At 37.8% G+C, this 25,444-nt stretch overlaps 5 protein-coding genes across 9 annotated transcripts in view; 3 read left to right on the forward strand and 2 right to left on the reverse strand.

Moving 5' to 3' along the window:
* The window catches only part of LOC111319645 (uncharacterized), a 26,853-nt gene extending 26,474 nt beyond the window's left edge, over nucleotides 1–379 (forward strand). For all 4 annotated transcript variants that reach the window (XM_088741238.1, XM_088741240.1, XM_088741241.1 and 1 more), the window contains one exon: nucleotides 1–379. This exon is cut by the window's left edge and continues 62 nt beyond it. The gene's annotated coding sequence lies outside the window, so the exon portion shown is untranslated.
* A 2,520-nt stretch (nucleotides 380–2,899) lies between these two features.
* Nucleotides 2,900–6,879, forward strand: LOC111329015 (uncharacterized). Of its 2 annotated transcripts, XM_088741243.1 has the most exons (5): nucleotides 2,900–3,094; nucleotides 3,846–4,198; nucleotides 4,348–4,497; nucleotides 5,308–5,475; nucleotides 5,670–6,879. In XM_088741243.1, the coding sequence occupies exons 2-5, from the start codon at nucleotides 3,871–3,873 to the stop codon at nucleotides 5,675–5,677; spliced, it is 654 nt and encodes a 217-aa protein (XP_088597369.1). In that variant the 5' UTR covers nucleotides 2,900–3,094; nucleotides 3,846–3,870; the 3' UTR covers nucleotides 5,678–6,879. The 2 variants fall into 2 exon arrangements, with proteins under 2 accessions (XP_088597369.1, XP_088597368.1); XM_088741242.1 differs by lacking the exon at nucleotides 2,900–3,094 and having other exon boundaries at nucleotides 3,584–4,198.
* Nucleotides 6,880–7,503: 624 nt separating this feature from the next.
* Nucleotides 7,504–10,670, reverse strand: LOC111328973 (uncharacterized). Its single transcript, XM_022933528.2, has 6 exons — nucleotides 10,584–10,670; nucleotides 10,261–10,352; nucleotides 9,280–9,420; nucleotides 8,969–9,112; nucleotides 8,351–8,486; nucleotides 7,504–7,638 (listed from the first exon to the last, which is right to left on the reverse strand). The coding sequence occupies exons 2-5, from the start codon at nucleotides 10,331–10,333 to the stop codon at nucleotides 8,362–8,364; spliced, it is 483 nt and encodes a 160-aa protein (XP_022789263.1). The 5' UTR covers nucleotides 10,334–10,352; nucleotides 10,584–10,670; the 3' UTR covers nucleotides 7,504–7,638; nucleotides 8,351–8,361.
* Nucleotides 10,671–12,554: 1,884 nt separating this feature from the next.
* Nucleotides 12,555–15,505, forward strand: LOC111328975 (neuromedin-U receptor 2-like). Its single transcript, XM_088741551.1, has 3 exons — nucleotides 12,555–12,651; nucleotides 12,788–12,979; nucleotides 14,074–15,505. The coding sequence occupies exons 2-3, from the start codon at nucleotides 12,817–12,819 to the stop codon at nucleotides 14,859–14,861; spliced, it is 951 nt and encodes a 316-aa protein (XP_088597677.1). The 5' UTR covers nucleotides 12,555–12,651; nucleotides 12,788–12,816; the 3' UTR covers nucleotides 14,862–15,505.
* A 966-nt stretch (nucleotides 15,506–16,471) lies between these two features.
* On the reverse strand, nucleotides 16,472–23,572 carry LOC111330838 (ZP domain-containing protein). Its single transcript, XM_022935802.2, has 6 exons — nucleotides 23,405–23,572; nucleotides 21,433–21,558; nucleotides 20,684–21,089; nucleotides 19,814–19,993; nucleotides 17,680–18,011; nucleotides 16,472–17,252 (listed from the first exon to the last, which is right to left on the reverse strand). Exons 1-6 carry the CDS (start codon nucleotides 23,475–23,477, stop codon nucleotides 17,113–17,115), a joined length of 1,257 nt encoding a protein of 418 aa, XP_022791537.1. The 5' UTR covers nucleotides 23,478–23,572; the 3' UTR covers nucleotides 16,472–17,112.
* Nucleotides 23,573–25,444: the final 1,872 nt, after the last annotated feature.

Raw genomic sequence — 25,444 nt, forward strand, 5'->3', positions numbered from 1 at the left:
AAAAAATGTGAATGAAATCGAAACTAGGTTGATAACGAGGTTGATACAAAAGTTTAAACTTAATCTGAATGAGTTTCCTTATTTACAGTAATAAAGCATGAATTTTCAAATAATGTTCACAAAGTTTGGTAATGGGCTTTAACTTATCAATTGGTTATGTATGATCCTTTGTACTACTGCATTTTCTAACATTATGAATAACGGACTTGTTATAAATAGAAAGTTAAACGAAGCACGAATTTTCAAATGATTGTCACAAAGTTTGAATATAGGCTTAAACTTGTAAATTGGTTCATTATGATGGAAATGCGTTACCTGTGTACTTATAAAGACTTTATTTGGTGATATTATGAATAAAGGACGTGTTATGAATAAAGAACTTGCCTTCCTTTTATCTCAACTATGGTGGCATTTCACTCGAGGATGTTTTCAGCTATCCCATGAAAAGAGTTAAGTGCCGTGTCGATAACAAGAAAACAATCCCTATGCGGGCCGCATCTCTCGCGAGAGCTGACTAACTAAAGTTCTTTGAAATCCAGAATATGATATAAATCCGGGTTCGGATCGACTGTACATGTCTGAAATGAAGGTGGCTACGGATCAACTGGATACCGTAAATTAGCCAGTGTAAGGGGACATTCAAATCAGGAAAGAACGCTGCACTCCAATGCAGAAATGATCCCTAAGTGCGACTTGCACAACAAAGATTGCCATTCATGTATCGGCACGTTTAGTCTCAGGTTGCTCTGCTCCAAAAGAGCACACAACTAAGAGTTTCCTTCATGGTCATCATAGACCAAAGGGCATCAACAACAAGTATTGTCAAGAAAATTACACAACAGAATTTTGCTTGTATCTTACTCGCTTCACTCTATTAACTTGCCGTGCACAACAACCGAGATATTTCAGATGAATGTTTATTGGGATGGTAAGAATCGGCCAGCTACTGGGGAACCTTTTCAAAATGGTTGCAGGTTCGTCTGAAACCGGGTTCGGATCGACTGTACATGTCTGAAATAAAGGTGGGTACGGATCAACTGGATACCGTAAAGGCTTATTTTTTTTATGTCTTTCAATTATCTAAATTCCATTAACTTACAAGCAAAATTTCCTAAAATACGTGGAAATGTATCGGAAATGTCGAGTGATGTACCAAAAAAGACAATGGAGTTCTAACTGTGAACATCAAAGTCATAGAGTGCTTGCAATATCTTGCCCGACAAGGCTGGTCACGCAAGGTGATACTGATGACGAATCAGACCGGCTGTTCATTTTTAATAACTTTGGAAGGAAAGAAAACAGACATACTTCACAAAATATTCAAAATGAATTGTTTGCCATCATGGACAATCATGTCATCGTGATTTAGTTTAGGAAATTAGTGGGGGTTCTTCCCTATCATATGTGACCAATACACGCATATCTTGATGCGATGAAAGTGTTGCTGAAGGATGGTAATTTTTTGTGTTTTGACGACATTAAAGTTAAATGAATATCAGAACGACCCTCATTGTAATGAACACTACTTAAGCCGGTAGTGAAAATAAGGCCTGGAAAAAATTTAGGCCTGTACGGGATCTGAACCCGTGATCTCTGCGATATGCAGCTAAATTGTATTTCAAAGCCTTCACTTCGTTTCCCCTAAACCAAAGGCCTTCGATAAATTAAAACTTAGAACTCTTGTGGCGCCATTTCCCAAAACAGGAAAATGTTTCAGTTTTAAATGGTTTACCGGGATAACAAACAATAGATTTTTGACCAATCAGAGCGTGCGTTGTGTCTAAGTTATGCCGTAATGTAAGATGAATAGCTGTTTGTGCCACATTACCCCCTCACTGATTGTTGTATTTTTTTTTATACACCGTTGAGTTTACAGCTTCTAAGGAAAATTCGTTGGATTTCTGGTTTAACGTAAAAAAACAAGTTTGCCTTTAACTTCAGTTACCACTCCCCCTCCAAATCTTTCCACTCGTTTCCCGGCCACCGGAACGTATCATTTCCTATACAAATTATAACGTTTTTGCGACCAACATGCAATTTTCACAGCGAAACCGTAACGAGGTTCGATCAACAAGCATATTCATAGCCGAGTTAAAAATGGACGTCTGATACATGGGTAATTCAAAGTTGTTACATAACTCCAGCCTTTATCAAACGAGTTTGACACAATTTTGTGCTTTTAGTAATCTCGGTTCACCTTCGGACTTCGCACTGACCCAAAAACTGCAACGGCAATGCAGAAAGACACTTTTGTCAGACAATAAGTGTTTATCGACTTAGACGCTCACAACTAAAGAAATAAAGAACGAGTTGAATAATTTGAGGGCGAACTGGTAGAGGTGGCGAATAAATCGATTTACTTTAGAAGGCGAACTTGCATGGACGATTGGGAATAAACTTGCAATGAGGCGAATTCATCATCCTCCCTTCCCCTCCCCCCTCCCCATCTAGTTGACTCAAGCTTACACCCTCCTGTGCGGGCGAGGATAAAAGCAAACAACAAATAAGAATTTATTCAAGACTTAGAAAATTCGTTGCACCTAGAACACAATGAAAGTAAATGATGACAGCTGGAAAAGAAAAACATAGTTACAATTTTAAATCAAGGAGCGTTCACAAACGTATTGCAGAGGGCTTTACGTTGTAACGAAATAAAAACAGACAATAACATATCTGTCTTTTTTTTAAGATAATTATCTCGAGTTTTCTGATTAAGCAAGGTTTCCAATGAGCTCCTAATACTGAGATTGTATACGTCTTCCTGTCTCATTATTTAAATAGGCATGATGCAAACTTGAATTGAATCCACGTGTTCATAAAATTTTCATCAAAGTAAAAAAAAATAATATAATGGTCGTAATTAGCATATCATTCTTTTGATGATAGACGACGCCTGTAAAAATAGCTTTAATGGCAGATAGCATGCCCATAGCCCATCCTGTTGACATATGAAATTCGGTGGCCGCCGTTATCATTTCATCGGATCAGTTGTATGTTGTGTAGGTGCATCTAGCCGCATAAAGGGATTGACACCTCGAGGGAATTATACTAGGAGTTAGTTAAACATATTTCAACAAATGCTACACTAGACCAGGTAGGTGTAAATTTTTTACAACTTCTGGTTAAAGTTTGGTGTTTTTTTCGAATCTTTAAATTTTTGTTATCGAGAATAACTTTACCGGTCCAACTTGCGCTCAACGTACACCTTCATAGTTAATTAAAAATTATTCTTTAGGATATGAGATGGAAAATATCCAAGCTAATAGTTAATATCTTGCCTTGCTGAATGTTGAATATGTCGTGATACCGATGTTACAAAGTACACATTGCAGTACACATAGGTTTTAGCTGACACATTGCAAAACTGTTATCGAGCACTGTCGAGCTGAATTTTCTTTCAACAAAGACCAGGTCAGGAAGGACCAATAGTTTTTTTCAGATATTTTTTTCCAAAGGACAGAGGTCTGTTGCTGTAGAATGTCATGCACTCTTGTATGCTTTTGTGCTCCATACCTTGAAACCCTTCCGGTTCAAATATATAATCTATATTAAATGCAAAGATGCAAATTTAACTTTAGTACTGTAGAAAAGCTGACGGAAGATGTAACAGTTACTGGCCGGATTCTCAAGCCTCCTAATTGTGCTTTCCTTGAATTTCGCTTTGAAAGATTTCATCTCTGAAATTTGTGCAAGACTTGATATCTCTTACTAAGCGAGGATTGGGTTTCTGATGTGGGTTTCTAGATGGGGAAATTCCTCAGGCCTGCGTTTTTAGGCCTTGCAAAACTTCCTCCGCATTCTCAATACATGTATGTGTCAATAAAATGTTTTTCTTGTTTATTCAGATATCACGAAACTGAAATACTGAAAATGGCTGGTCAACGGAGTCCATTCTACATCGTGCTGTTTCTAAATACTCATCTATTGCATAGCTTTGCCAGCCAGCAGTGTGGAACCAACGGTGACCTTTACTCCATTTACCAAATGATGCTCAAGGGCCACACGTTTAAGACGTTCAAGACTCAACCAGGTACGCTGGAATGCTGGGAAACTTGCCTCGCTGATATCAGATGTCAAAGCTCCAACGTCGTCATGTTTATCGCGATATGCGAGTTAAACAATCGGACCAAGGAGGCCAGACCTGAGGACTTTGTCAAAGACAAGGACAGATACTACATGGCAAAAGGATCAAAAAGAGGTAACGAAACGTACATGAAACCTAATAAAAAAAACTCGTCATAATGAAAATTCGTTTCTCACTTAAACTTCCACTCAAGACCTTAAATTGTTCGTTATAACAAATTTTTGTAATGTTTTTTATACTAAAAGGTATTTCTTTTATTGCAGTCCCTCTCGGATCCATTTCTGAGCTGCCTGCTGATTCGTGTAAAGAGATTAAGGCGAGTGAGGGAGGACAGGCTATCAGCGGTAATTACTGGTTGGATTCTGCCAGATCAGGGAAGCCTACTCTTGCTCGCTGTGACATGAAAATCGAAGGTTAGGAAAGTAGATATTTCCTTATGAATTTGCTGAAATGCTTTTTAATGCCATTTATTTTTTTTTTCTCATGAAGTTGTAGATTACTGCATTAGAAACCCTTGTCAAAACAATGCAAAGTGCCTAAGCGCAGATAAAGTAATGATGCGTATAGCCCTTCTTTGAAAAGTTGTAAGAGGTTTTAACGTCGTGCAATAGAAGTTAACTTAGGGTAGTTTTCCATATGATAGAAAGGGATCAAATTCTCCCTGTATCAATGAGCACCCATCAATACGAGTTTGCCTCATCAAATGTAACAACTTCACCTCAAATATTCAATTCGCTTCCTTACGGTGGATAATGTTCCTTTTCGGATGTTATCAAGATAAATTTCATCGAAATTCAAATTTCTGGCTCTGAATCAAACGGTTGACTGTACAATATGCCGTGTCACCAAGAAACATCAGCCTCTTCAACACTCGACCGCGCGTTTGTCTGCCTAATCACATGACTTTCATGGATTACTGCTTTTCTATGGGCAGCTAAAGGAGCCGTTCTGTGTACTTTATTCTAGAAGGAAAATTTTTGTGTCGTAATGACACGTAATGACAGGCAAATAAACTAAATCAAACTATTAAATAAGGATTCCCATTAAATTCTGCAGATTGTCAGTGAAAAAGACAAACTGGCTCTTCCAAGATGTACGAATAACTTAGTATTTCAAAAGCAATTTTGCCGGAGGCATGACCAGAATAGCAGATGGCGATCTCTAAGGTTATATTAAGTTTGCTAGTTTCTCACAGATCTTTATTCGCGCTTTGTTTTTTGCAGTCATTGGTGGGTGTCCACAGGAAAAAAAAACCGACAATCCGCAAGGTGCTTGCTGTGTTTTCCCTTTCACCTATAACGGGAAGACATATGGCTCCTGTACCATGGACGCTCATAACAAATTGTGGTGTTCACTTACTGCAACTTACATTGGATCTTGGGCTAACTGTGGTAAGGAGAAAATAAACATATTTTTTAAGTATACAAAAATAACTTATTAATTTATAAGGAACAACTTGGTGGAGATGATCCAATAGGCGTGGCGGTTTCTCCTGTGTTATCTTGTTATGATGTTTCCTTTGCCCAGCTAAACAAACCAAGCTCAGCTGCTGTCTTTAATTATCTTTTTTGTGATTCTTTTTTAGTTTCTTAGAAGATGAATGAAGAAAGACAGCAATGGATGAAAACAATGGGTTGACATAAAGAGATGCGACCGAAAATATACTGAAATTGTGATTAAGATGAGACTTTAAACCCTTAAGATGGTTATATGTTACCTGAGTTAGTTTGCTGATGCAATTAGGTCTAAATTTTTGTTTAGATAAAGATTTTGATGAGGGTTTATCGTTACATATGATCTGGATGCGTTAATCAGTCTGAATTTTCCAATCGCTAACCAAACAATAATATGCTCCTCTTATTATCCCTTTCGATCTCGTTATTCATGAAATATAATTATATTAAAAGTGTATTTGTCAAAGCTAACTGAACTCCAGAACAAAGTGATTTATTCAATTGAAAAACTCGAGGCAACTGTTAAACAGCTTCTTTTTTTAACTTTTCTCTTTTCGTAATAGTTCTAAGTCTGTGGTTACTCAACGCCCGTTAGAACATTGGTAATATATAATACGTTGAAATAGTAAATTGGCCACCGTAGAGAGTTAAAAGCTGACGTTTCGAGCGTTAGCCCTTCGTGTAGCTGAACGTGTTTATGTTTTCGTTTTCGCTAGGGAAGAATCTGAACAATCTTTGTTTTGCCTTTTTGGGAGAAGCTGGTATCCTTTGTTGAAGGAATTGTGACAAGGGCTGATGTACTAAAACAAACAAAAAAAAAGAAAAAGAAAGATGCGAACATATACCTATTTGGCTCAGCTGATACCTCGAATTTCGCATTACATAAGTCTACCAAGGAGCCTCTTGTAGATTGGCATTATTATGAATAGTTACCTTAATTGGTGAGTAGTATTAGTCTTCCTGACACGACGTAAAAGGGAGCGATATTGAATTGCTAAACAACCCATTTCAGAAATATTTAATGGCTAATAATGTTTCGAGAACATGTCCTGATTAAATATGAAACTCTGTGGCCGCCAATCATTATTTCATGTTGGAGCTCATGGCTGGCAAGGTGCATTCTGGATTATATCTAACAGTTGTTTGCCAAGGGCGAAGTGACTCTTGTTGAATAATCCCCGAGACTTGACTCTTGGAGAATATCAGTAACCATAATCCACACGAATTGATAATTTAAATGGTCACAAAGTAAGTTTTCTAAAATATATACCTTTTTTTCCTGACAGCTTTAAAATCTGTTTCCAGTAAAAGTCAGAAAGGTTACTATACAACAAAAAACGCTGTTTGTGAGTTTGATTGAAATGGTTTCTGTTTATCTTTAAGGAGATATATTCTTAAACCCATTTGGAAATTCGGGGAATCTGGCATCATTTCAAAAATGTTTCACGCACATCTCAAGGGATAACATTTCAATAAACACGGCAACCAGAAGTGCACAGGCGTCATGTACTGCGATTCCGCATCAGGCTCCATAGTATACCAACAATAGGCTACAAATTGTTGACACATAAATCTTTTCAATCCTTTATCTCTTTTTCCCCCGCTAAGTAAAATTATTCGCCCCCTTCTTCCCCAAAGCAATGTTGTGTCATTATTCTATGTCTTTTGAACAGTTAGCCAACATTGAAAGGGGAGGGAGGTCTTGTTAAAGATTTAGAGAGTGTTAGAAACAGGACTGTTATTTTACACATAAATATAACTCATTGGGGCTAATGATACTTTCTTTATTTTCAGTTCTTCTTGATCACTTTCAGAGTAAACTATAATTATTGTGGATACAATATTTGGCAAAACGTTGGTGATATGTTTTAACCAAGGAAAAGAGTAAAGGGTCTGCTAACACTTTTCAAAAAGATAAGCCCCATTTTGTTACAATTGGCACTGCATGCCCGGAATGGAACCTTAATCAGGATTCAGTTTGAATCAAGGACAGCATTTTGACAATTGTAAACGTTTTATTGACTATTGACTGAAATGTTACATTCTTCGCGAAAGTGATGGATTATTTGTTCTGTAGCATTTGTCATGCATTATCTTCCACTGTAAAAAGAGAAAAGAAACAAACAAAAATACATTTGGATATATCAACAAAGTTGAAATGGTAAATTGGCCTCCGTAACGATTACAAAAGCTGACGTTTCGAGGGCCAATTTACCATTTCAACTTTGTTGATATATCCAAATTATTTCGTTACCCCCACCGACACAGCCCCAAGCAGTTTCTTTCGAAACTATCAGCCTTTAAACAAAAATGCAGCCAAGGTTAACAATTTAACGAATTGAATGTTAACAAAGGAAAGATTTATGCTTTCTAATGAACACTCATAATATTTATGATGATAGATGAAATATAATTGCAGTTTTATTAACTATACAAAATCAAATGCGAAAAGAAGGTCTGAGTTCGAAATGCTTGAATTTTTTTCCTGTTAATATGCAAAACGAGATTGTTTATGCTTAGTCTCCTTTTTTTTTTCATTCTTTTTGTGGTCAGTTGCCATTGTACTGATTTATGGTAGAAGAAGAAAGCATTTGAATCGGTTCGGCGGCAGTCGACCGCATACTGCAACGTGAATATCGAGTAAACTGATATCGAGAACACTTTCGGGTACTTTGGATCCAGATTTGAACAGAAAACACATCACATTGACGGATCAGGCCATAAAAAAGAGAATTTACATCTGTTATTTGTATACCCTTTTTCACCATTCCCACAAGGTTATAACAAAATCTTATTGATAGTATGTACTCACACAAGTTTATCTTAGACGCAGCATATTCTCCCTCTGCACTGCCCCATTCCATAGTTCTTTCGCTCGTCCTTATCACACACGTATTTACATGTTCCTGATATACCATGATAGATGTAACAAGATCTCGTTTCCCCAACTGAAATTGAGGAAAATTCTTGATATCATTATTGTGCGATTTATAGAAATCGATATGAAAAACCCGTAGCTACCCAGATTGGATGCTTAAACAACACATGCATGTACGTAGTACGCTCTCCTTCGCCAAGTAAAATGAAATCTGATACTGACGGTATTAGCCTGCATCAGTTGCATCAGTTGGGAGCACAACGGGTCTTTTCCTCGGCTAACAGGTGTTATCTGACTTGATCACCGCGCTGTATAAAGTGCCACTTCGGTTGAACTGTGGTAGCATAATGTACTTAGACACTCATTTATTAACTGGGAAGCGAGCAGGTTCCCACGATTTCTAGGTGCTATCATACTTACCCAACTGTCTCTTGAAAGCACTTACGGAAGGCCAGCAGTTATGTACTCCGACATTCATTTACCGGCCTGGGAAGGGAGCAGAAAGGGTACGCTATGTCTCAAACTTTCACGGGTGCTATCAAATTTACTCACCAGGCTGTTTAAAGCACCATTTTGCGTTATGTACGGTAGGGTCCCAACAGCATGATTTAATCAGACATTCGTCCTTCGTAATCCCATAATGACCACACTCCTGGCGCTCAGAAGGAGCAACAGGGCACAGACCATCAGGAAGATCTGCAACGCGATATAATTCCCCGTTAGTGATTGGCGGGGAGAGCTTTCTTCGAAAAGAGTGCATAACGTGGCTGTATACCTAAACACCTAGGATGCCAAATCAAGATAATTTTCTTTTCTCAAATTATATCACTTAGATTATAACAGGCTGATGGAAATGATCCTACTTTTATACTTTCTGACGAAACAGAACTTTGCCCAAGGATCACTGTCATCCCAGCAGCAGCCTCGCTTCTCGCAGGTCTCTTTATCTATCCCGAGCCATCCGCATTCCCATCTGTATCTGGGGTTAACATCACAGCTTCCAGCTAATGTAAAGATTTCAAACACAGAAAATTATAAGGTTCGCAATCTAGTTGCGGCGAAGGTATAGCCAGGTCAATCTACCATCCCATTTCTTTGCTGAACAAATGAGAACTGATGGTGAGAGAGCATGACTATCTCCAAAACCAAGATGAAAAGACACCAAAAAAGATAAAGAAAGGACGAAAAAGGCAAAAAGAAGTAGAAAAATGTAGCGCTCCGATCGAAAAAATGACATTTCCTTCCCATTGTCAGAGTCAGAATATTGTTTTCAATTTCATAGAACAAATGACTTTTTTCTGCTAACACTATCAAGTTTCTCAATATAGCAGGTGTAAACACGATGAAAGAAACCGTGTTACCATCTGCAAGATATGTGCATTATGATAATGCCTTCCGTTCATCATTTGATAAAAATATATTAGGACAAGGAGTATGAATGGAAAAATAAAAATATGTTGACATCATGCCATTTTTAGTTACATAAAACTAGAGCGGTTAAATAGCTCACATTGTAGAATTACTTCTTTATTCTTCTTTTATACCAAGTACTAGCTTCGTAATAGTTTAATTAGGTACAACTAATTGAGTGAGGGTCTTACGATTTATAATAATGATATAATGATCAAATGCACTAAAGTAATGGTAGACTTTATCAAAAACGAATGAATATTTTTTAAAAAATTGTCTCTAAACTTATGTAACCTGTGGGTGAAATGTTTCCAGTCAGATAAAGCATTTCCAATTGCAATATTCTGTAAAAAAGAAAAAAACTATCTTGAATTGTAACCATGCCATGTATTTGTTTTTTCCTCAAAACATGTGATTTGTAGTTAAAATCATACTTTTATCTTGATAGACGGGCTTCCCCAGTACGATTACCGCGTGGACGACCAACGAAATGATCTTGAAGTGCATTTCCAGACTGATTTTTGTTCTGGTAGAAAAAGAGAGTATATACTGTAAAAGCAGATTATAGCCGTTTTCGACCAAGAACCTGCAGGAGGAGTTTTCTGTTCGTTTCGATAAAGGGGTCACCAACATAGATTACTGACCCAAAATATTCGACACAGAAAAAATATTTCATTGCTAAAGGAGAAAGAAATGAACGATATGGTATTTAGAAATGATAGATTAAAACGCCAACCCCCATTTTTAAGAAACTTACCAAATAAAGGTATTTGTACTTGTATGAGGCTTCAGTCTTCCAGACCTTAAAAGAGGGGCACAATGAATTATATATATTCCCCTGACAAAAGAAGGGACCAAATCTTACATGTCAGAATTATTTATGTAAATCTATTAGTCTATCAACACTAGCCCAGCTCTATGAACAGTAGCATATGTTGTTCCACCTGTGACTTTCCTGGCCATCTTTTGTTTTAAGATCACAGCTGAATGTACAGTGGGCAAAACGAACGGATGGCAACAAAAGATTGCGTAGGCAATCAATTACACAGCCGGCCTGATAGCTTAGATAAACTTTGCCATACACCGAATGCAAATATGGCGTCCAATTTGAATTGCTATTGTTCTGGTCTCACTAGCCTCTCACACGTGTGATAATCATTTCGTGTTTCCACGTGAAGACGAGGCTAGTGAGTCCAGAACAATGTCAATTCAAATTGGACGCCATATTTGCATGCGGTGTATTGAGGAAGAAAAAAAGCGGGCTGTGGGCTGACTAAGCCAATAAATTTGATTTCAGAAATAATTACAGGTATGTCTACATGTTTACAATAAGATAATTTAGGACAATAGTGAGTCAGGAAAGTGTTACGTTTTACCAAGAGAAAATTTTGTCTTTTTCATAGGGCCGGAGCATGGCGAAGAAGACTTTGTTTCCCTTGCTTGCAATTAAAAGAAGGAAGGCATTAATCAGCGGAAAATTTGGTGATTTGTATTGGCTTTGAAAAAGAAATAAATGGTTATTGAGAACTTTGCGTGCACGGTATATTAGCATTCTATATCTCTTCAAGTAATGAGTCCAATACTTTAATCCTTCCCTTGATGCAGTTTGGTCGGTATGTTGATCAATCCAGGCTTTGTCTGATTACGAAGAGCACCCAATTTGTCGACTTCCCTTAGCTCGATAAACAGCGTTTGTAGGTTATTGATGGGGATTTCAAGTCAATATGCATTCTTAGAAATCGATAACTGCATTTTATGAAGTCAGTTATAATTGGTTAATCTCGTGCTCTACAATACGCCAGCAGTGGAACAGACTCTTATTTTTCAGGCTTACGATATTCCAATGCAAATATTAATGATTGCTTTGAATTTTCAGATCTTTATTCTACATTTCAGTCGTTGAATTGGTCTGAAAAAACGTTGGTGAACAATTTTAACCGTGTTCTCTCAACTTGCGTCAATAATTTTTCTTTTCTTTTCTTTGTTTTGTGTTCTTTTTTGTGTGGGCCTTTTCAGGCTGTCGAAGGCGAATGACGAGCAAAATTTTTCATGCCCTTCTGCTTGCACGAGACTAGTGCGTGGTAGTTTCGCGAATTTGATGGGTGCTATGTTACGAAGCCAGTTTTAAATTTTGAACTAAGCTCCAAAGAACCCCAGCCAAAGATATTAAATTATGAGAAGGCCTTGAACAGTCTCTAAAAGGCATTGCCGAAAGAAATTGAGTTTTGGGTTATTAAAGGAAATTAAAACATCGCCAACTATCTCAGCGTACAGTGCTTACGTACACTTGCTAATAAAAATTTGGCACATTTCACACAAATGGGATGATACTGATTACATTACAGACTAAACAATAAACTATATATAGGATATTAACAGACTTTACTGTCACTTATCACTTTATGACTTCCTTTTCGTCCAAATATTTTGATTTTTGCATACTGACTTAAACCCTTAGTAGAATATGTATTTTCTTTGTTGGGTAACAATTCAATTTCTTCGTTCCATTTTTGCGTGCACCACATGCAGCGATCTCTTGGCTCCATGTGAAAGTCACCAGGCTATTCTTTGACTGACGTGTTTGTCAATTTTTTCTTAATTCATCGCAATGTAACTATTTGTTTAGAATTCGGCGAAAACTTTAAACTAATAACTAAACCAATTTCTCCTTTGATTACCCTGCTATAAATGTTATGACAATCGCTGAACTTAACAGTTGACGTTTTCATCGGGTTAACTGCTGCAACAGGATCTTCAAAAACTGAACGAAGCCAATTCGGAGGGAAAAGTGACGTCGCAAAACATTGCTTACAGCGTCATTCAGAGTAGGCCAAGCTTAGTGATTCAAATACCCTTTGTGATTCTTTAGAAGAATCTCTTTTTTATTGCTCATTTTATGTTATCTATAAGATGCTCTTCTTTATTCTTTATGTCGCACCCTTGTCTTATTGGCACATCTAGGAGTCATTGGGCTTTTCGTGTGAGCAGCCATGGATCTCACTCCAGCCATTGCAGCTACATACGGCGTCATTGGTGCGCTCTCCATGGCAGGCAATGCTATATTTTGTTTCCTACTGTATAAAAAACCTTTCCTGTTGAAAAAACCTCACAACATTCTACTGCTGACTTTAGCAACAGCTGATATGTTCACAGGTACTTGTAAAATGAGTTTTATTCGAATATTTCTGTGTGCGTGAAGGTAGCTGCTTTTTGAGTCACAAATCATGAAAATTCTTACTTATGAAAAATTTTATGAGCAGTAAAACAAGCCAGACTTCGGAAAAACAAGGGAATAAAAAGAAAAAGCTGCGAGAGTAATTTATCTGAGAAAATAATACTTCAAAAGGTGACGTCACTTGTTCATGAAAAAATATTTACACAAGTTCAGTACTCAGAGCACATTTTCAAAAACATTATGAACGATACGGAAAATATAACGTTTGCGGCAATTAGCTGCAAGAAAAACTCTGATCGTCTGGTTTCAGCCTTTGTCCACTAAAGGGAACGAAGGTTTTTTTGGCTATATATATCACATATTTGATTGCCGTGTTGCCAGCATGGTTGTCCTGATAGTGTAGTGGTCATCACACCTGACTAGTAACAGGAGGGACGTGGGTTCAAATCCCGCTCAGGGAAAATTTTCTTTTCAAAAATTTATTTGAAAAATTTATTTGGCAATCTGCGGTCTTTCCTTGCACTTAGGTGGCACGGAAAGCCGAACAAATCTTGAACAAAAGCTCATCTTTCAAACCGGCCGTCTAAATCCCACAGGGATCAACGAATGCTTTTCATTCCACTAATTTATTCATGTTTTTCTCGTTGCCATGCTCCCACCAATAATGTAGCTCCATTTTCTGCCTTTAAAAGCACACACAACCCACAATTCCTCTATTCGCTCCGACGAAGGGCTAACGCTCGAAACGTCAGCTTTTGTAATCATTACGGTGGCCAATTTACCATTTCAACTTTGTTGATATATCCAAATTATCTAGAAAAATGGGCCTAACATATTATTCTCTTTTGAACTACCTACCATGAACTGCCTGCAGATAAAAGTGTTATATGAAACAGCTTGGATAAATCATTGACAGGTCACTTAACGTCTTTCTATCAAAGATTTATTCCCATTTTGGAGGCAGCTGTAAGCATCGATAGATTATTTTTTTTCGTATCTTAAATGAATTGATGGGCTTTTTATATGTTGTGGATTAAAAGTTATAAGATGTTCGTTTTTCTTACACTTACAGGGGCCATTATTTTTGCGACACCAATGTTTCGTATTATCCGTCATCCATCACTGGCTGGCCCAATGGGTTATTTCTTCTGCTACCTCTTAGGAAATAATGTCCTAGTGTTTTTCCTTAGCAAAGTTTCCATTTTAATCGTCTTACTTTTAGCACTTGAACGATGGTGTTCGGTAATAAAACCATTCAAGTACAAAGTGTTTTTTTCTCGCAAAAGACTTTTACTGTATATCTTGTGTATCATAATTTTAAGTTTTTTATTACAAACTTACAAGTTCTTTCTCGTTAAGTTTGAGAACAACATGTGTGTAACTGTTTCAAGTAAATTGGGGAAGAAGGGACGAGGAGCGCTCGCTTTAACTAACATCACAGTAACGTATGTCCTTCCGACGCTGGTCACTTGGGCTTCGTTTATCCACATATGGTATCGAATAAAGAATAGCCCGTCAGTATCTGGCATTACACTGCACGCGCGGCACCAGCAAAAACTGTTGCTACGCATGTGTGCCATCACAGTCGCTGTCCTAACAGCTTGCTGGCTTCCTAGTCAAATCCATTACGTTTTAATCGAAACTGGCCTTTCCCGAATCACATATTTTGGACTACAAGTTTTATTGGCGCTGTCCATGTTCAATTCCACTGTAAACCCGTGGATTTATTTTCTCAGTAATAGAGAATACAGGCAATACTTTATATCACTATGTTTGAGATGCAAAACAACAGCAACTGTGTCTCCTGAAAGAACTGTCCAAGAAGTTGAGAGTCATTTTGACGAATCAAATCCTGTATAATTCCTACAGTCCAATCTTTTGTTAGATTCCGCGTAAATAACAGCGAGATATCTCAGCACTGTTGCCACCTACTTTGATAGTTTAAATTGCCTTTTTCGGTTTTGCTCGTGCTTGAATGAATTGAAACAGGCTCAAAAGCGTAGAAAAAGGGTCCAAGCTCGATATATGAACTTTCATTAACAGCCATACATTGCCATGTAATGGGATTTGTAAAGACTCAAATAAATTTACTTTATACCCAGATAACTTCAAAAGTAGTTGTAACTGTGCAATCTAAGAGAACTGTTAAAATGTAGATACTGCTGTTGGAATAAGACTGTTTTCCATGTCGCTGTAATATGTGTAATTTAGCGGGAATGTGGAAAAATTGTAACCGCGCGTTTGATTAAATTAGATGACGGTCGCTGCCTACTTTTACTTTTAATTATTATGGTATTATGAATATAAGTGTCATGTTACAGTGAATGATCTATGTACAAAGACATTAATTACAAAATCACGTAGAACGTACGGGAAGAATAAAGCAAATACGCAGAACAGTAAAAAAAGGCCTCTCTTTATTAAATATTCTGAATGCGGAGGTTGCTTACCATGGAGTTTCAGAAATTTCAGAGAGGGTAAATTATTCATGACGGGGAGAAAAAGTAAAAGCATAACTTTTTGACGCGGCAAATGGCACGAGTCTGAAACGATGGAATGCCTCCAACCGGAGGTACAGCCAGTAGCAAAGTAAAAAGCGAAAAATGCTTATTTCAGATTTTGTAAGGAAAGCAATAGGCATATGCTGTAAACGCAGCGCAACATTAGTTGGAATTTTAAAGATAGTTGAAGCTTGATATACCGTGCCACATTAGAAACAAATGTTTGGTCTATTTCCTATAACCATACAAAAAATGTGATTAGACCTTCACTAAACTCTGGACATGCGATTTCGTCTCTCGAGCTCCACGGAGGTGAATAACACATGCTAATGGCTTCCTTCTAACCAATCAGTGGACACAAAAAGCGTTTTGCCACCTGTATGGGATATGCACTAACGTTCATTAAAGTCCACAACAATCTAGTGTGTGATCATCACATATTTCCCCTCTCATGGATTTGTGACAATTCTTTTGAACAGTGGGTGAGTTACCATTCAAATTATAAACAGTACAAAAACAAAAGGAAAACAAAACGTAAAAAAGGAAGGACAAAGAAAAGACCCTACGCAAATTCCGTCTTGCTTTTGTGGTTCTGATAACACTTTTATCTTTCCATTTTTATGCTGATATGAATGGGACTATTGCGTGCACTAAATCAAGCGTCGCTAAAGCCAAAATATAAATTGGAGGAAAAACTCCCAAACAAATCCACCAAACCAAATTAATTGCATTTTCATGAAGAGGCGGCCACTATCCCACCATGAAAGTAAATAACAAAAATCTCCTTTGTGAGCTACAAAAGAAGGTCTGGACGCTCACTACATGTTCAGAATAACTCCTACACTGACGGGGAATTATACTTGTGAAAGTGTGCTTACTTTGATTCATGGAGCAATGCACGGAAAAGTACCTAGTAACCCGTTTTCCCTTGCAATTTGTTCCCGAGCAAGACAAAAATTGTCAACCAAACCAACAAATACTACTTTATTGTTAGTATCGTCCAGGCTACTCGTGGCTATTAGGAGAAACCACTTTTCCTTGGCTTATGCTTGGCATTGTCTTATTTGCCTCTCCCGTAGTCTTTTTTCTTAAAGTGTTAGCCGTTACTTTTGTAAGCCTGATTTATAGTTATCACAAGTAAGTTATAAGTCCTGCATTTATTATTTTCATAAAGCAGCTACGGGTTAACCAGTTCAATGAGCACTGGTTTTTGCACTGATCAGAGCGCGCTCACTAGTTTAGTTATCCTATAATTAAAAGCAAAATATCTCCAGAAAAAAATTAATTGTACCAAGATATAACGATATTTCCACGAAAGTAATTCTATAGAAAACAAAAAAATTGTTAATTTTCTAACACAATTCTTGTTGGATGAATTATAAAATCAACGATAAACAGGTTACGGAACTGAAAGTGTTTGAAATTCTACTGATTTGGTAAAAACAACACGAATCTTTCTGAAAAATTATAAGAACGACTTGGCATCGAGAGTAATCCTCTCCTTTTTAACTTTACTTCTATGCCTGCAATTGTTAACTACGAGATACACGTTTTAACTAGAATTGGTTCAACACTCGGTAATTGTGGTCAGAAACTTCTCTGTGACGTTATCACTTCTGCAGGTCCTCGTAAAGTGGTATGAACTGCTTTGCGACTCTCTCTTTGTTCGAAGTGACCTTCAGCCATATCATTCCCACCACGCAAAATATGACGAGCACACCCAACGAAACTAAAACTGGCACGTGGAAACCTGATAAAGGAAATTTAGGAAAATTGAGCTTAGTCTGATCGCGTAATATCATCATTTTAGGGGTGGACCATAAACTAATGAGATACACTTGTGAAAAGTTGTGATGTTTTAGACCTGATACTGGCTAAATGATTGGTCGTTTGTTTAATCATTCAAGTGAGAGTGGTCCAACAACGAAATGTTGTCCTTGACAATGAGTTACTCTTATTAATTCCACTCATTTCGTTTTCACCGACCACTCATTTTCAGGACCTCTCTGAACTAAGAGATCAAACTGCGTCAGTCAACTGTAACTCCCAAGCCATAACCATCAACCAAATAATTATTTGTCTCGATTCAAAACATATTTTGGTCGTCTGTTCAGATAAATCTTTACCTCTTTCCAAGTAAGGCTAAATGTTATAATGCATTTACTTCAAATACTCGCCTGTCTTGACTTTGAGCGTGCTCTTATCCAAGGCAACCGCGTCGTCGACTTCTGCTTCTTTCTTCTCTCGGTTCAGGGCAAGAGGACCCTGGGCTAAAGCATATATGTCATCCGGGTTGTCATGAAGGATCTTCGCGCTTCTTCGCCTTCTCTCTATGCAGCCTTGTGCACATCTTGAGGTAGGATCCGTAACGTTACAGATTTGGACCCGGCAATGGAAAAATACATACGGGTGTTTGCTGACGTATTGAAAGGCCTCAAGGCTCCACCGCTGAGACCTGTTGTTGAAGCTGGAATGGAATTGTAGTGTGTCATCGTCGTCGACCGAACAACTGCAGAAAGTAAAAAAAGTATGCGTGGTGTTATAAAGTTTGATGATCACCAGTTTACGGGTAAAACTCTCTCGTGTTACCTTCTCTCCTACATTTACTAATAACTTGTGAGGTTTAGTTTTGTATGGTGGCCGCTAAGTACCATTCTCAGTTATTCTCAATGAACGAAAACAGTGGGTATAAGTATTAAAGTTGTAACTGAGAATCCAGAGCTTTAACTACGGATCCAAAGTTATAACTAAAACTGAAAGTTACAGCTTAGCTTTATGTGATCCAAATTTAGAAATACGGATCCAAAGTTCGTAAACGTATTTTTGGATCCTTTGTTACAACTGTAACAACACTATGCATTTTTTTTTCCATTCATTAAGAAAGGTACTTAAGAGGCTGTCTCATTTCCACCCGGTCAATTTCGCGTCAAAAATAATTTTGCCTGAAACTCTGTCAACAGAAATACTTTACTTAGGAAAGAACTCAAGTAGATTTGGTTTGTTTCGAAATCATTTTCTGACTGCGTTAGGGGCCATAAGATTCCAGTATACCACTCACTTCTCCTGGGGATACTTCGCCCCTCTCGCCTCTACGAACACGATGGGATCGTCGTGATCTAAATTTAAGTGACTATTTCTTCACTTCAGAAGCCTAAAACCTTCATTTCCCCCTCAGCTTCCAGACATGGAGATTTCATATTCTGATTCTGAAAAAATTCACCTCGGAAGCGATATTAACTGGGTAATTAACTGCGAAATGTGGCCATAATTCCAACCATTTGTTTTGATACCACGATGGATGCCGCCTACTTTTCGTAGGCAATACCTAGCAATTTGTTGAGGTTGTCATGAATTTCAGCAATTTTGTTATTACAAAAATACTCAAGTGAGCCATGCAGCCGGGCTGCAAAGCGGGTAAGTTGTATTTATGACGAAATCTGTTCCAGTTGTTCGATTTTGGTGTAGATGATAAAATCGCGAGTGCTCGTACATGTGCTGATTCAAACGGTCATATCTTTTGAAAAATCCAAAACGTACAGGGTTTTTTGCATATTTTTGCCTATAAAGGTCCAAACTTAAACGCCTGTGTAGGATAAAGTTGTCAACCAGGTCCCAAAACCCAAAACTTAACGTCTAAATCAAGGTTATTTACGACCATCGGCCGATGGCGATTTATAGGGGTCAGAATATGCTAAAATTCGCCTTTTCAGATATATTGAGAGGGCAAATTCTAGCTTTCTTGGAAAACTAGAGAGGTTTTTAAGCAATCTGATACAAATTTGGTGGCTTAACTATGCCAATCAAATATTTTACAATGTTGCAAAATATGCCTATTTTCAATTTTCGAGACGTTGCCACGGTCCCCACGGACTGAGAAATAACTATGGCTGCTAACGCAGTCAGAAAATTTTTTCGAATCAAAGCAAAACTAATTTAGTTCTTTCCTAAGTAAAGTATTTCTGTTGACAGAGTTTCAGGAAAAATTATTTTTGACGCGAAATTGACCGGGTAGAAATAAGAGAGACAGCCTTTTAAAGCCCATCGTAGTTGTGATTGCCTCTTAAGATAAAAGCTTGAGTTGTGGAGAAGCACACGAGCTCCGATTGATTTCAATGAATCAATAATTGTTTAATCGAAGAAAAGGTAGGAAGAATATTAATGTCCTTGCAGTCAACTTTCAAACGGCGATGGATTTTTTTTTTTTCAAGCAAAACTTGAAAACCTCTATTAGGTCCGTCAGAAAAGAATGTTAAACGTATAGCCATGATTGGTAGAATTCATCATGAAAAAATGTTATGAAAAACCACTTACCCGTCTTTAATAATATCATATCTGGGTTGGGAATTCCTGTCCTGAGAGGGAGTGGCATAGCATTCCAGGGCTAAAATTGTCAGTTTTGAATCAATAGTGTCGACACTGGCTTCAAAGTAAACTCGTTCACGGATTCTGAACTCAACAGGGAAATCATCTTGAGAGAAAGGTGCAGTGAATCTGATGGAAACAAGAGGTGGAAACACCATTAAACCTCATGCTTGAAGTTCACGTCTTTCGAGGAAGAGCAAGTAATTCTTTCTTTAAAAAAGCGATATTCACACTTTGGAAAGATACGTAATGACAATATCGTTTTAAAGTATATATTCAAAAATTTAGCAGGCTGATACAAGAATCAGCCTTTTTGATCTTAAAGGATTCTCTTAGCCATCTTTTGAATCATCCTCTTGATCATTCTTACATTTTCGCCATTTGATATACATTTGGTCATCTTCAAAGCGCAAAAAGGTTGTATTGTCTCAAATGTTGAAAATGCGACACGGAGTAAATCAAAAAGTTCTAAATTGATAGATCACTTTTTCTATTTCTGGCAAGAATATTTTTCATTGTCTCAGCATTCGAATTTTCCTCGAAGATACAGAGCGATGGCAACCGGGATTATAATTGTTAAGATCGATGGAACATTGCATCAGCGTCTTGTTAAAAATGCTTAAGGTCTCCCTCTTCAAAACAAGGGTTATTACAAAGCCTCTACCTTTAAAATATCAGTTTTTTAGCTACGCATTTTTCCAAGAAAGGTTTTTGGCTTGCCCTCCTTTTGAAAGCGTGGTTTTCCTATTATTAGAAATAGCCCAATCAAATCCAAAAACAAATAGCTTGTTCAATTACTATTGTAAAGATTTGTCTTACTGCGGACTCCTGAACAAATCCAGTCTGAGAGTGAACTTTCCATATCCCTTTGAAGACAAAACAATCTTCTCGCTCGATGGTCTGATTCCAATGGAGGACACCACACCCCACTTGGAGTAGTAGCAGTGGAAGGGGATCATAGCATCGCGCACGCGTGTCACGATCTGCTTCTCTTTTATGGGGATTTCCGAAACCATGTTGCTGTATATGGCGTGATCCTTGGTATGCTTCAGAATTGTACCACATTCTCCGGTTTTGGTTTGAAGGAAAAAGTGAGTCTTGTTTTCAGTGGCTGTGCATTTCGCATCTATTAGTCTCAGATGCTCACGGTCAAGACCTAAGAGGAGGGACTTGGGCAGGGTGATAGTCATCTCGTCCTGGCCACAGTCTACTTCCACTCCCTCGGCTGTTGAAATAAAGCCGGACCAGATTTCATTTCAAGACTCTGCAGAGCTCAATGGAACGAAGAAAAGGGTACGAGTAACGTAAAAAAAAAAGCTGGGAACCTTTATAGCCAAAATTTGGCTGCAAAATTAAGGTAATAAAAAAGCAAAAAAGACCATTTGTGTGGCAAAAAAATTATGATTGGAAGACTGAATGTCGGCTAGAAGAGGTTAGCAGTTCTGACTAACGTTTCAAAAACCTTAGTGGAAGTCACCGTCAAAATCAAAATGAACATTCATGTACATTATACGGGGGATTCCTTTCAGCCTTTCAAACGTATTATCGACGGGATTTGTTGCACTTACCGATACAATGTCGCTTGTCTGGTGCAACGCTGAACTCTGGATCTGAGCAGGCGCAGTGGTAACTTCCATTAGTATTCACACATATATCTTGACAGTTTCCATTCTGGTCCAGACACTCATTAACATCTGGAAGACAAAATACCTTTCATTTAAAACAAAATTCTTGCTCAGCTTAAGTAGCTAGCATCATCCTTCATCAAACAGACATTGACAAGCGGAATACAGACCACTTTAGCAGTGGTCTAAATCTTTCACCAATGCGTTATATAAGAGTAATAAATCAAAGCGTTATCAATCAAAGCGAATCAAACATCTCTTAGGCCAGCTATTTACGTATGAAATGACTGTACGCCATGTGTTGCGATTAGCGAAACCTCTGAAATTGCACTGACCCTCTTTTGCTCAAAACAAAGAAGTTTTTGATTTAGCGCTCCTGTTCATCTAGCTTCAGCGCATTAACAAAATTTCTGTCAATCATTCGTAGTTCAGCTGAATTTACCAGACCAAGAAATATGATAGAATTAAGATAAGTTGCGTCATCAAGGAGCTAAAACTTTGAGTTATACGCACAGCCAAAAATTCTAGCTTGATTTTATTTTGCTGTGTTAATTAACTTTTAGTACATGAGAAAGAATAATTCATCAACGTAGCCACAGAACAGTAATTCCCCCAAAGAACTCTGAGTATTTCGTTTTTGCAGATGAAGAGTGAAGCTCACACATTGAGCCATAGAAATAAAGCACCTATCAAGAGAACCTGTAAATTAAAATAGAGGAGAAAAGGGATGGTTTTCAAGGTCAATAAAGAGATTTTCCGGGGTCGAACAAAACACTTTTACTCCAGACGTACACCGTGGGTGTCTATAAAAATGCGTTTATTTTTGTTTCTGAACAGGAAAAATGATAAATTCGCTACTCTGATCAAACATTTAAAAAAGAAGAGTTTTTGACTCCTGAAAGGCAGGTATATCAACTAGCAACTCTTTTTTTCTTAGGGGGGTGGGGAAGGGGGTGGGAAATGTAAAGTGGGGGGGGAGAAATGTAAAGTGGGGGAAGAAATGTAAAGTGGGGGGGGGGAGAAATGTAAAGTGGGGGGGAGAAATGTAAAGTGGGGGGGAGAAATGTAAAGTGGGGGGGGGAGAAATCTAAAGTGGGGGGCAAAGCAGCTGTACTTGTTCGACAATTTAAAAAGAAAAGAATGAGGCTGATATCAATTAGAGCTAACATAAGAAAATTGACTGTTAGAGGTGAGGCAGGTGCCGGATTACTGTTAAACATCAAAATTCTTCGATATTTTTCATGATACTACAGTGATTATGCTGATAATATTCATTGTTTAGTTTTGTTTTGTTTTCATCCATGCCCCTCCCCCTCTGTTCTGTGATAAGGCTCGGAAACGTATCAGCTAATAAATAGAAGAACAGTATTTATTTTTTGGCTATTATTTGCGGTAACAATATCAAGGGAATGAAATAATCCCTCGGACCAACTCAAATTGACGATATTGACTAAATGATCGAGAGTTTTGTGTCACATAGCAGAGACTACGGGCATTATAGCCTCAGCTCGTCCGTCGCTGACTTGCATCAAAATTGAGTATTGCAGGAGCCTGTGCATAACTTGGGCCATTGCTATGCCAAACTACCAGAGGGTTCAAATTCAAATGAATTTAAGATATCAGTAAGATCATTACGGAAATCGATGAAACTTGTCGAGTGATTGGTGGATTTTGCCTGATTTCGGCCTACAAGTAAATTTTGGAAAATACGGCCGAACCATTGTTAATCTCGACTTTAATTCCACTCAAAAACTCAAGTATTCTCAAAGACCAGTGTTTCTGTTGGGTTTTATAGAATTATCTCGCATATTTGGTCGTTTTTGTACGTGTGAAGATATCAGTGGTGCAGTAAGTGCAAAGCTGAGTACTATCAACAGGGGAATAAGTAATCATCTATCCTATAAATGTGTCTTACCTTCATATCCTTTAGCAGAAATTGCAAGAAGTAGGAGGATGGCATAGAACAGTGTTTCTTGCTTTAATTTCATCTTGAAGCCAAAACGTAAACAGTAATACCAGTAATAATTACGCACTGTAGACGCTCGCCCGTGATATACTGATTAACCTGCAACTTTTTTCCGCATTGCTCATCTCAATGCAGAGCTAAAAATGGTTTTTATGGGTACCTTATACTTGAGAAACCGGAAAAACATTTGATTAAAACTTCTATTGTTATAAATACAATACAGTGGCTTCTCTGACGAAAGCGTATGACAATGTTTTAATAGCTTCCCTAAGGGAGGTTATAAATAACAATTGGAATGAAACGAGGAAAAATTAGTCGGGCATTTCATTTAAATCGTGCTCGAACGGGAGACTAACACGAGTCCACCATGCCGGACTCACTTGGTAGTTTTGTAATATGTGGAATTCGAAGAAGCTTCTTAATTCGTTCCTCTATGAGTAAACCTGGAGTATTTACAACTAATTTTGCTTCATTGCCGGCTGGTTACGGCTATTTAATGGGGCGCATCGTAGATAAAGGCACTGGACGTGTGAACTCTGCCCCATCTTCTTAAGATGTAAACAGTGGTGTATGTTGTAAATATGCTTCGCAAAGGTCGAATTTGTGATCCATACTTTCGTGTTCCAAGGCAAAAAAAGCATGTGTTCGAGGTTTAGTGTGAATCTGAGAAGTTGGTTTATACAAGCTGAATTTTTCCTCGCTGTACAAGTAGTTTGATTCGATCAACAAACTCTTTTCATTTGAGAACACTTCGGGCGTTAAGCATCATGGATCTACGCGAGATGCAAATTAATTATCAATAAGGTGCTTCTTTGTCGAAACTCAAGTGGCTCAAAATTAATGCCGATTTCAAGTATCGGTGGAAAGTTTAAACTCTTAAGGGTTTTCAGTTCAATCTTCATCGTATCACTGAGGAGTTCGTCGTAAGATTTTATTCGTGTAGTGCTCTTACTCGCTCTAGGAGCGATCTGACTTCACTCTTGGAACCATATCGATGGCGTCGTAAACGATTCTGGGAAATATGAGCCATTACACTGGTGGCTCCATTTTACCCTTTTACCCTTATGAATGAATCAAATATTACAAAAATAAAACATGAGAAAAAGTCGCTCACCTAAGAATTGTTTAATTGATAGACAATTTATTGGCGTAAGTACCTCAGGAAATTTTAAAGAGAAGAGTGTGGAGATTATGCAAGCTGATATCGGGGTACAAAGGATGAACTCTACTTTGTCTTATATAAGATATCATGATGTTGCCAGATCGATGTATGTAAATACATAATGAAACACAATTATTCAAAGCAGCTAAAAACTTCAAGCAGTACTGAAGAGGTAAACTTGTTTAAACCAAGAAAGAATCCCAGGAGTAGAAGAGTTAAGAATTGGAAAGGGGACAAGTGGATTATAAGCTCATTTTCCAATCATTAGGCTTCGCTTCTTTCACGTATCCGAATCCTTACAAAATATGAGTATGTTCGAGCATCTATTCACAGAATTGTTTGGCAGGATTGACTCGACCTCCTTTTTACATTAGAGGGAGTAGCTACCTTTTTCTTGTGTTCACAAGACGACAGTGTAACCCTCCGTTCCCCTTTTACAGAAAGCTTCTGTCTTATATGTGTTCGATAGTCGCTTACTTTTTTTGTAATTACATATCGATGAAAAATGTTGGATTGAAAAAATTGGGCACTTGGGGGACTTCGAGCCAAAAGCGAGTCACTTGGCTCGACTTAAACTCTTAAATCCAATTTGTACTTCCTCTGACACAATCTGATGAAATTACAGTCAGGTTACCTTGTCAACGTCCCCCACAGCTGAAACGTTCACGAAGTTATTAAGAAAAATTTCGACAAATGAGATACCGTGACTTCGACTTTGACACTCTTCTTACATAACAGTTCACAAGGATACCAAAATTGGGGCATAATCGTTTTTAGATCGTCGCAGTTCTGTCACGGAAGTTATGTTTAGCTAACCCTTTTTGGGA

This window comes from Stylophora pistillata, chromosome 12 (assembly GCF_964205215.1).
Source record: "Stylophora pistillata chromosome 12, jaStyPist1.2, whole genome shotgun sequence".
Taxonomy (NCBI): domain Eukaryota; kingdom Metazoa; phylum Cnidaria; class Anthozoa; order Scleractinia; family Pocilloporidae; genus Stylophora; species Stylophora pistillata.

Coding starts and splice junctions, on each gene's coding strand:
- LOC111328973 (XM_022933528.2), bottom strand. CDS start 10,333: ATGCACTTCAAGATCATTTCGTTGGTCGTCCACGCGGTAATCGTACTG. Junction 9,421..10,260: donor GCCCGTCTATCAAGATAAAA/GTATGATTTTAA, acceptor TCTTTACATTAG/CTGGAAGCTGTGATGTTAAC. Junction 8,487..8,968: donor ATGGTGCTTTAAACAGCCTG/GTGAGTAAATTT, acceptor CCTCAATTTCAG/TTGGGGAAACGAGATCTTGT.
- LOC111330838 (XM_022935802.2), bottom strand. CDS start 23,477: ATGAAATTAAAGCAAGAAACACTGTTCTATGCCATCCTCCTACTTCTT. Junction 19,994..20,683: donor GATTTGTTCAGGAGTCCGCA/GTAAGACAAATC, acceptor TGTTTCCATCAG/ATTCACTGCACCTTTCTCTC. Junction 17,253..17,679: donor CACGCTCAAAGTCAAGACAG/GCGAGTATTTGA, acceptor TTCCTTTATCAG/GTTTCCACGTGCCAGTTTTA.
- LOC111328975 (XM_088741551.1), top strand. CDS start 12,817: ATGGATCTCACTCCAGCCATTGCAGCTACATACGGCGTCATTGGTGCG. Junction 12,980..14,073: donor AACAGCTGATATGTTCACAG/GTACTTGTAAAA, acceptor TTACACTTACAG/GGGCCATTATTTTTGCGACA.
- LOC111329015 (XM_088741242.1), top strand. CDS start 3,745: ATGGGGAAATTCCTCAGGCCTGCGTTTTTAGGCCTTGCAAAACTTCCT. Junction 4,199..4,347: donor GGCAAAAGGATCAAAAAGAG/GTAACGAAACGT, acceptor CTTTTATTGCAG/TCCCTCTCGGATCCATTTCT. Junction 4,498..5,307: donor CTGTGACATGAAAATCGAAG/GTTAGGAAAGTA, acceptor TGTTTTTTGCAG/TCATTGGTGGGTGTCCACAG.